This window comes from Austrofundulus limnaeus, unplaced genomic scaffold, assembly GCF_001266775.1.
Source record: "Austrofundulus limnaeus strain Quisiro unplaced genomic scaffold, Austrofundulus_limnaeus-1.0 Scaffold287, whole genome shotgun sequence".
Lineage (NCBI taxonomy): Eukaryota > Metazoa > Chordata > Actinopteri > Cyprinodontiformes > Rivulidae > Austrofundulus > Austrofundulus limnaeus.
The window spans coordinates 164,210-174,490 of NW_013952689.1; the positions used below are offsets into that span (position 1 = coordinate 164,210).

At 42.7% G+C, this 10,281-nt stretch overlaps 1 protein-coding gene across 2 annotated transcripts in view; it reads right to left on the minus strand.

The window, feature by feature from the left end:
• Positions 1-586: 586 nt before the first annotated feature.
• Positions 587-10,281, minus strand: part of tulp4b (TUB like protein 4b) — a 44,559-nt gene continuing 34,864 nt past the window's right edge. Inside the window, exons 12-17 of one of the 2 annotated variants that reach the window (XM_014021323.1) lie at positions 8,557-8,701; positions 6,174-6,267; positions 5,950-6,093; positions 5,483-5,867; positions 2,584-4,906; positions 587-1,214 (exon numbers count right to left, since the gene is read on the minus strand). In XM_014021323.1, coding sequence (XP_013876777.1) covers positions 1,098-1,214; positions 2,584-4,906; positions 5,483-5,867; positions 5,950-6,093; positions 6,174-6,267; positions 8,557-8,701 — 3,208 coding nt within the window. In that variant the 3' untranslated portion in view covers positions 587-1,097. Of the gene's footprint in view, positions 1,215-2,583; positions 4,907-5,359; positions 5,868-5,949; positions 6,094-6,173; positions 6,268-8,556; positions 8,702-10,281 lie in introns of both variants that reach the window. The other variant, XM_014021325.1, reaches the window with a different exon arrangement.

The window sequence follows — 10,281 nt, forward strand, 5'->3', positions numbered from 1 at the left end:
ATAAAAGGAACAGATTTGGTCAGGTGAAACCGGTCCTGGAAGCTCAGCACCAGGTTTTATAACAGCCTGCACCCTGAACCACTGGTGGGCGATATTTCTGCAATAATGCATAAAATTCAGAAACCTTGATGGATCTGTTCCAGGCAATAAAAGGAACAGATCTGATCAGGTGAAACCGGTCCTGGAAGTTCAGCACCAGGTTTTAGTTCCCGTGCTCCAAAGTTATTTGACTCTGTGGTTCTCACTGGGCTTGTTTTCAGCCCTCATAGCTCGCACGTTACAGGAAGTACTAATTGAAGGAGGTAAAAATAAATTGATCCTTTTTGTTCGAGCATCACTTTTCTGTTTCTCTGTCAGGAGTTAAGTAAGGATTTTATCTTTTCTTTTCTTTTTTGTAGGTAAATATATGGTTAAGTAGATAGTTTTGTTTGACAATACTTTAAATTAAATAAAACTAGCAACACATTATGTTCTGTTTTATTTACTTTAAAGAAGTGAGGAGTAGGGAGACCATATTATGTTTTTTTGATGCTGAGACCGGACGAGTAGCTCTCGGCAAACTGCTGACTTCAAAAGTAGCTCTTGGTTCAAAAAAGGTTGGGCACCCCTGGGCTAGAACAACAATTGTGTGTGTGTGCATATGGGTCTGTTAACAAAATAAGTTGGTATAAGTTTAATTTGTTGAGCACATAGCAGTTTGGAAGGTATTTCTCTGTAACACTTGATGTAATTCTCTGCTCTACACAGAGACAAAAAATAAATAAATTTAAACTTTTCTGATCAATAAAAAGCTCTTGTCAAATCTGAACTAGGGTTGTATTTCTGTATGAGATTAGTTAATGTGATTATTGGCAAAAAAAAGATGCTCCAGCCTTAACTGGCTCGTTTCAAATAAATTCACAGGAGTTTTCCCACAGTCCAATAAAGATTTGTTATTATTATTTACATTTAGAGCTAAATCCCTGCCTCTGTTGCTTCATCCACAGTTCATTTTCACTTAAAAACCTCAAAAAAAAAAAAACTTAAAGTGTGTCTCAGCCTCAGTACTACACATCCGAGTGCAAATTTGCTCTGAACAACGCCTCCAGTTCACGCCATCATTTCAGCCGTTGAGTTACGTTGGCCAAGGCGACAGCAAACGCCTGCACCGCTGAGAAAGGATACTGGAAATCCAATATGTAAGCATTTCCATCTATTCGGCCAAACTGCATCACCTAGAAGAACACAGAAAACCAGAAACACGTCAACCAGCTCTCAGTTGCTTAAATCGTCTGCTCAGTTTTACAATACAATGTTGGAACAATCATATCTTGCAAATTATGTTCTGTTGAATGGTTATCCATAGGTTGTATGTTATCAGTCATTACATCAGAGTATGAAGGAAGAAGTACAGGTCTTCATCCAGGCTAGGCTAATGATTAGATAATGTGGGTCTAAAGGTTTTCAGGCTTTTAAATCATGTCTTTCTCCAAAACAACACACCTGTGTGAAAAAACACTACCTCATAATAATGAACCTGTAACATTTAGTAAGAAATTGCTTTTTAGTTTGTCACTGTTTTCTCAACCAAACAACGTGTTCGAACCAGGGGCATAAAGCAGTCTATGAACACTTACACTCTGATGAACATGTTGTTCAGTAGAGAAAACAACAAACCAAACAAATGTTGACCAAAACTGACCAGAACTTCTGAAAACTCAGAGGCAGCTTAATTAGGGACTGTTTTGTAAAAGAACCTTGACTAATGTTAATAAGGCATAATAACCTTTTTCACTTCAAAAATGACCAGACTGTTTCTTTGAGATGGTTCAGTTTAAATAAAATCCTCGTCCACAGACATTAAATCTGATAGAAAACATGGATGTGGAGTTCAGACTTTGGCTGTGTCCAAAACGGTGGGCTGGGTCCTCCGAAGGCCGAATTCGTCGGCCGCATACGTCACAGCGCTGCGACGAAGGACGTCCAAAACCGAAGACTCCTCCGATGCGGCCGACAAATGCGTCCTTCCTTTGGCCCGAATCGAAGGACTGGTCTGATGGATCCTTCCCGGCCGAGCGTATCCCATAATGCATTGCAGCCCGACCGGAGATTTTTTTATGCTAGTAATGGCGGACGAAGCGAGAGAAAAGAATACGTTTTACATTAAAATATGGCGATATAAAAATAAAAAATTTCTAGCAGTTGTAATTCTAATAATTTTATCATTTGTATGGACATGTTTTTAAATATTTTTGCCATAAAAAAACGCGAAACAAACATGCATCTACAGCGGGTCAATTAATTTTTCAAATGTTACCTTTAACTTAATTTTATTGTTTTGTGATATTAATARCACTAATATATTGATAATTTTCTATTTTTGATCTATTTTTGCTTCTGTTTAGCGTCATCATGGTTGCTAGGTCACATGGCGTACGCCGGGGTAAGGASGGGAGGCTAGACCGTCCAAATTCACAGCCTCTTTTTTCCAGTCTTCCCGGTTTACCAAGGACCCGGCCCACCTCGACTGCGTAGCTGGGTCCTTCGGAGGACCCGGCCCACCATTTTGGACACAGCTTTTATCACGGTGGCTGTTGACTTTACCTGTCTACCATCCAGCTCTATCTGAAAATTCTTTGCTGACTCCTGAGTGACCCGACCTCCAAAGTCCAGCTGATAGACTTGAGTGGCTTCATTCCACAGCGGCTGTTTATTTGCCATAACGTAAAGAAATCCTTGGCTGCCTAAGCTTCGGTCTTCTCTTTCGTTTGCCTTGCGGCACTTTATTTCTTCCAGCTCACTTGCCATACGCATGCTCCGCTTGTTCTTCCAACTCTTCTTGCTGCTCTGGTTCTGGTTCATGAGCTCATCGCCACTGATAAACAGCTCTGGTTCACTTTCCGAGCTGTCCTGGAACTCATTTGTTGTCCTGCTCATTTTCTTTGTTTTATTGAGTTGTTCTCTCTGCCCCTTCGGCTTCTTCTTCTCTCTGCTGCTGAGTCGTGGGCTGGAAATGAGAGTGTTGAAGTCAGAAAGAGCTCGGCCCTCCTTTCTCGACCTGCTCTCTGACACTGTGGGCATGTTGGCCTCGTCTGCCCTGCTGTCTAGTCTTTTGCGACTCTTTTTGCTGAGACGCTCCGACTCCTGCAGGACTGGGCTTTCATTCAGGGATGACTGTTCTGGGAAGTTGTTTGCAGACTCTGTTAGATCTTCTGTAGCACTTTTTGATGGCGGTAACTCAGTGGGTGGGGGAGGAGGTGGCAAAGGAGGGGGTGGAGGTGGAGTAGTAGGAGGAGGTGGGGAGAGTATTGGCTTCTCTAAAATTTGATGGGTTTTTGTTGGCAAGGGAGGTGCCGGGGGATCTTGCATGGGTAGTGGGCAGGGGTAAGGGTTCCAAGGATGTAAGCTAACAGGGTGCAGTTGAAGTCCAGCACATGAGCTGGATCCTGGATACAGAGGAGGGAGGGGGCAGCAAGCCAGGTTAGCCAGATTTGGAGGGTAGCCCGGGGGCAAGACCAAACTAGGGTTCTGCTGGGCAAAAGGTACTGAAGCGACAACGTCGTTTGGAGAATGTGTTGGGGGGTTCTGAACGGTCTGGAGTGGAGGTGCAGTATGTCCCACACTTGGAGTAAAAGGTGACAGGGATATCTGGTAGCCTGATGGGAAAGTAAGTGTGCTTGTGTTCAGGCTGGTCGGAGGTTTCGTTGCGAGAACGAAAGGAAGCCGAGTCATGTCCAAGCGCTGTGCCTGGCTAATGCTATGAGGAGGCGGTTTGGGATTTCCTGGTGCGGAAGCCAGCATTGTTTGTTCTGGAGACAGCCAGAAGTCCTCTGTGGCAGGAGTGTCCCACTGGTAAGGTGGAGGGCGTTTAATGGTCATGTTGGCATCAGCCAGAGTCAGCTGACGGGCAGATTTCTCAACGTGACACTGCTGGTTTAAAGTCTCATCTTCAGTGAAGGCAGAGTTTATGTAGATGGTTCGGTCGCGGCTGTTATCCACGGCCCCCAGCAGACTGTAGGATGACTGAGATGCCAGTGGCGAGGAACCTTTGGAGTGCACGATAATAGTGCTGTGGTGTGCACCTTTTCCAGGTGGGAAGTCCTGTCTTACAACTGTCCCACCTGCGATGCCACTACTCGTGGTCCCACTTCCACTAACACTCACACTGGGACTGCTGCTATTACCGCTGCACTGTGTGCACGTGTACAGCGCTATGGGCACCCTCTGCTGGTAGGAAAGGGATACTGCACTGTTCATCTTCGCCTTAGTGGGAAGGGTTTTTGAGCTCTCCATCATCTGTGGCACTTTGAGTCCTGCCTCTCTGCGGTCACGACGCAGTGTGGCATGAATCAGATTGTTATCGATTCTCTGAGGAGGAGGAAGTGTGGCTGTTACCTGATTGGTCGGATCAGGATAAGGAGGAGGGTCTCCACTTGGTATAGAATATCGAGGGACAGAAAGACGACTCAGTGTTGCAGAGGAGTACGGAAGCTGAATTTTTTTACTGTCTGAGGAAGTGACCTTTAGAGTGGCCGAACCCCCAATTGTATGAACAGCATAGGCATTCTGATTGGGAATGAGGCGTCTTCGAGGCCGACAAACCTCCTCTACGTTGCCACTACTGTCAAACGTTGTGATCCTTTCATACCCCAGGGGTGTGGGGTATTGTAAAGTGACAGGATGGAGCAAAAACTCATCATTCTTCATGCATGGGTCAGGTGCCAACACACTTGGGCTGTCACATTTTGTAATGAATGTTTGAGGAGCAGCTGCTGCCGTAGCTGCAGCTGCAGACACTACAGTCCCTGGATATGGAGGAGGAGGATTCATCTTTCTCATCTGGATCTCCACAGTTTCATCTGTGTCACTGAAGGAGGGCGGTAAAGTCCGTGGAAGACTCGGCTTTAATGTGTGTCCATGGTCCACCCTGTCGATTGCAGGGTCCGTCGCAGGAGAAGGGATTTGTGGTAGGAGGTGGATCTGCTGCAGGGATATGGTTAGGTAGTTGGTCGGAGGTGGAGGCAGTGACATCTGCATCTTCAGCTGCTGCTGCATCTGTTGGTGTTGCCTCTGCATCTGTTGGTGCTGTTGTTGGATCTGCTGATGCTGCTGCTGGAGCTTTTGCTGCTGCTGCCTCATTTCCTGGATCTGCTGTCGGATCTGCTGCTGCTGCTGCTGCATCTGCTGCTGCTGCTGCTGCATCTGCTGCTGCTGCTGCTGGATCTGTTGCTGCTGCTGCTGCATCTGTTGCTGCTGCTGGAGCTGCTGACTGGTCACCTGCTGCGGAGCTTGTTGCAGTTGTTGGTGCTGCTCAGCCTGCTGCTGCTGCTGCTGATGGAGCGTCTGCTGGTGGTGCAGCTGCTGCAGCTGCTGATGCTGCTGCGGATGCTGTGGCTGGGGCAGATGGTGGTGCTGCTGCTGCTGAAGCTGGTGATGATGCATTTTCTGCTGCTGCTGTGTTTGCAGTTGCTGTGGTTGTTTGGGAGGCTGCTGGCGAAGCTGCTGAGAATGAGACCGCTGCGAGTGGGGCTGTGGGGGCAGATGGTGAGGTGGTGGAGGGGGAGGTAGAGTTCCAGGGAGAAGGGGACCCATCTCTAAGCCACTAAAAATGCCCTGACTGGAATTTGAATATCTAGTTGGAACAGGGTATGGTGATGCAACGGCATCTTGGCTGTGATCAGCGACAGGAACAGAGGCTGCTGCAGCTGCTGCTGTTGTTGTTGGGTTAGTCAGCACGTCGAGCTGAATGTTCTGATTGGCTAGGAGAGACTGAACCAGACTGATACTCTGAGTTGGAGACATGGCTTGAGCAGGGCTGTGGATGGGAGCTATGGGAATGTTGACTGTACAGGATGGGTTGTCTCCTGTGACCCCAGATGGTCCCATCACTTTATAAAAAACACAAAGCAGAAATGTACTCAGACATTGTGTGTATTTTTAGATACAACTGTTTAATGCCGTTAGTCACACCTGGTAAATCGTCCTCGTCCTCACTGAACACATTCGGGTTGAACACAGGCAGGCTCATAAAGTCATGAGAAATCTTTCGCACCTCTGGAAGGTAGATTGTCATCTGTCTCGGTTGTAAGTGCAGCAAACTGGTCTTGTAGATAACTGAAGTAAACACAAAAATTAAAAGCGTGCCAACTCTTTAGGAAAAGTCAAGATTTAAGTCATTGGGAGAGGTTAGTTACCTGCACCAAGGTTGACAGGGAGGAAAGATGCAAGCCCAACAATTTTGAACTTTGTTCCCCAGATGTTGGACGTGACTTGTGCAAGATAATTGTGCTGTGAATCAGAGGAAATATAAGTGACTGCTACTGCATATTGTTTGTTGACACTTCAGGTTTATCTAAAGATGCAGTTTTTTTAAAAGACAATTTATTATTTTAAGAAAATAAATCACTTACTACTGCGTTGGTAATTACTAAATCAGACATATGGATAAACTTTACAGTATGAGTTACAACTTTTTTATTGCCTGATGCCAAAAAGATGACTAATAATGTGAATGGGTCTTTGCAAAATATGTGGAGATTATGAATATAACCAATGTTACCTGAGGGAGGGAAATGAGGAACAACATATAATGCGACCTTGTGAGACCAACCTGCAGATGTTTCAGCATGACTGTGGAGGCCAATAAGACTGCTGCATGGTCTCATTGCCTTAATTTGCAGTGCACTGTACCAAGCTTCTGTAGCTTTGACGGTCTGACTTGTGTTGTACATTGTTTCCTGCCCTCAGGGAACTTTAGGTGTATTCATAATCTCCAGTTCCCTCGGTTGACGTCAAGGGCTGTAATGTCCAAGCTGTAAAATCCTAGAAATGTATTAGGAGATGCCCAGTTGGGAGCAGATCAAGTGTCTACCAGTGGGTTTCCCTTAAATTACGCCGATCAAGTGGCAGTACCTCTGGTAGAGTGCAAGCGAACACTGTTGAGTGCATGCATACCTTTGGTGGCATAAACCTGAGAAATTGCCTCTACCGCCCACCCCCATAATTATGTTGACAATAGGCTATTCTGCTTGAATTAGTTATAATTTTAAATGTAATGATTTAGACTAACAATATAAATTGTCCTTCCGGCCGGCTTATCTGTGATCAGGTCGCGGGGCAGCAGGAGAGAGACCCCGCTCTCCCCAGCGACACTTTCCAGCTCGTCCTGGGGGACTCCGAGACGTTCCCAGGCCAGAGGGGATACATAATCCCTCCAGTGAGTCCTGGGTTTTCTCCAAAGTGCCAGATATATTTTGGGGGTGTACGGAGCGCAGCGCTGTGGCTACTGAATAAATGAAAATGATTTAACACAGTTGTTTAAACTTTTAGCAGCTCTTTTTATTCCACAGCTGACCTGCTAAAAATGACAGATTTTCTTTTCTGGATCTCTGACAGACGGACTACAATCTCTGAACTCGTAAAGTTTTTCTTTTTAGTTTTCACTGTCAATTTCATGAATGGACACTTCCTTGTATCTGAGGCAGGAAACATAGCCTTATATGGTGTTTTTGGGGTGGTAATTATGCTAATCTCCTCTCGCGTGCACGAGCAGCTGGATACGAACAGGTGAATTTACGCAGCTCATTTACACCCTTTTCCTGAAGATAGAAGAGTTTGTTGAATCTGACGTGACATGTTCGTACGAACCCTTTGTAGGAATAAAAGTAAGAGAAATTTAGGATAAGAATGATAACATGTTCTTGCATGAGGCCCAAAGTCTCTTTCAAGAAACACCTAAAAACCCACGTTTTCACTCAAGCGTTTAGCTAACCAGTTCACCATTACTGCCAGGCTACCTCCATTGTGAATGCTCGTGAATCTGTGTTTTCTTTACTATCGAACTTACGCCATATTTTTCTCTCCCACATTCATTATGTTTTTGTGTATTATTGTATATTTTGACCTGCATTGACCTTGTGTTTGATTTACAATTTTAGAAATTAATTTCTTGATTTGATGTTCCAGTTTCTCATTGCTTATCTTTAATTATGTTTTTCTGTTGCATTTTATTCTTTCCACCATTTTTACACTGTTAATGATTGTACAGCACCTTGTGAATATATTTCTGTGAAAGGTGCTTCATAAATAAAACTTTACTTACTTACTTTAAATCACATTCATACACTGATACATATCAGAGGCATTAAAGTTTCTTGCCCAAGGACACAGTAACTGAGACAGATGGAATGAGGGATCGACCTTGCAACCTACCAGTTCGTGTTTTCTTATGCTTCTTTTAGCCTCTAGCTAGTGTTTTACTACTTTATAGATAATGTTTTGCTACTTTTACGTAGCATTTTTCTTCTTTTAGCTTTTTGTTGTTTTTGTATTTTGAACCAAAACCGAGAATTTGGCTAGATTTACCTTTGAGTTACTTTTTTGTTATATTTGCTGACATTTTGCTACTTTTAGTTTGTGTTTTTCTCCTTTTAGCAAGTGTATTTTGTATCTTGCAGCTTTAGTATCTTAGCTTCAGTTTCTTTAGCAAATTTTATTCAGCACTCTGCATTCACATTGCATTTTCACAGAAAATCAATTCCTCTAGGTAAGAAACTACAACAACTGTTGGAGATTTACCTCTGTGATTCCATCCATTGTGAACTCTCTTCGTGTCAAACTGGGCGACCGATTTGGAGGTTTCTTTGTCAGGAGCCGTGGTGACCGTTGGCCTTCCTGATTGGCACGTGAAAGTTTGGGAGATTTTCTTGACTCTATGTTCAACCTGTAAAACAAATAAGGCTTAGAGTTTTGTATGATCTTTGATGTTAAAATTAGTATTGTGAAATAAACTAAATTAAACAAACCTAAATTAAGTTTGATAAAATGTTATTTTATGTACAACCCCAGTTTCAAAATGTTGGGATGATGTGTAAAATGTTAGTAAGGACAAAAAATATTCATTTGAAATTCTCATAAACATATAACGTATAACATAAATTATCTGTTTTTCTTCATTCATGTTGAGCACGAGCTGCAGCGCTAAAAAAATCATGTTAAAAACACAAGAAATTGAGTTGGACTGTGACACTACAGACTACTGAGTAGGCATGGGACGGTATGAAATAATGACGGTATGATAACCTTGGGCAAAAATCGCAGTTTCACTGTATTATAATTACAGCTCTTAAAGGTTTTCTTTTAAAACAGGGATTTAAAAAAAATAAAAATAAAAAATAACGTTTGATTATCGTATTCAACTTGAATTATCTTTGGAAGCTGTTTTTATAACACAGAGGTGATATGCTGAAATGTTATTTACCTGTGTGCATTTAAACTTGTGATTTTTAGCATCTAATGCAGTTACCTTATAAAAGTTTATCTAATAAGATAAATTAATAATTGGAATTGTGCTGGAGGAGGATATAAACAACAGTTTTTTCTCCTGTTGTTTCCTCATCCCAAAAAAGGAGGCTCGCTGTTTAGTTATGGTGCCTTAATTCACAACTGAGAAAATACATGTTCAGAATGCTGACACACAAAATTCTGTTTTGATTTATTCAATCTGCTGACTGGATCATGTCAATATATTTCTATTTTGTGTGTAATATGCCCACATATTTTCTTGTAAGCGTTTATGCAGCACACAGAAAACTTCTCCAGTTAGCCTATCAGGGTGTATTTCCTGAAGCAGGTGGAGAAAAATACACAGACTATGTTACACATTGGGCAGCCTAGGTTTCAGTACAAATCGGGACAAGAGTGTGTTGGTTTCAACACAGAAAAAAAAAAATTGGCCCTCTGAATAGACAATGTGACTTTCTGAGTTTTCCCAATAAAGGAGATAATGGAAAAACATCGTAAGCATCTTGCTCTGTTCTGCAAGGAAAACTGGATCTCATTAAAAGCCTCTCTGAGCCTCACAGGTCTGATGGCCACAGTAAACTCTGTAACTCAGCAAAGGGGATGTGGCGTGATCCATAGAATCACAAGTGTTACCACTAAAGGGCAGACCACAACTTGGTATTGTGACATTCAATAATAATACGAGTTTTGTGACATTAAGTGAAATAGAGGCTTGTTGTTCACCTGAAGCTGCAACTTTATTTAAGAACCCAACACAGCACATTATACTAAAGAATGAGTACTTCTTAAAATTAATCAGAGGCCAACAGAGGATTTTATTAGTCTAAAGAAGAAAAGCATTGTAGATAAAACACTAATTTGGACATAAATTAAGAGTTTTATTTGCAACATTCCAATACAGTTTACAGTGGGGAAAATAAGTATTTAGTCAGTCACCAATTGTGCAAGTTCTCCCACTTAAAAAGATGAGAGAGGCCTGTAATTGACATCATAGGTAGA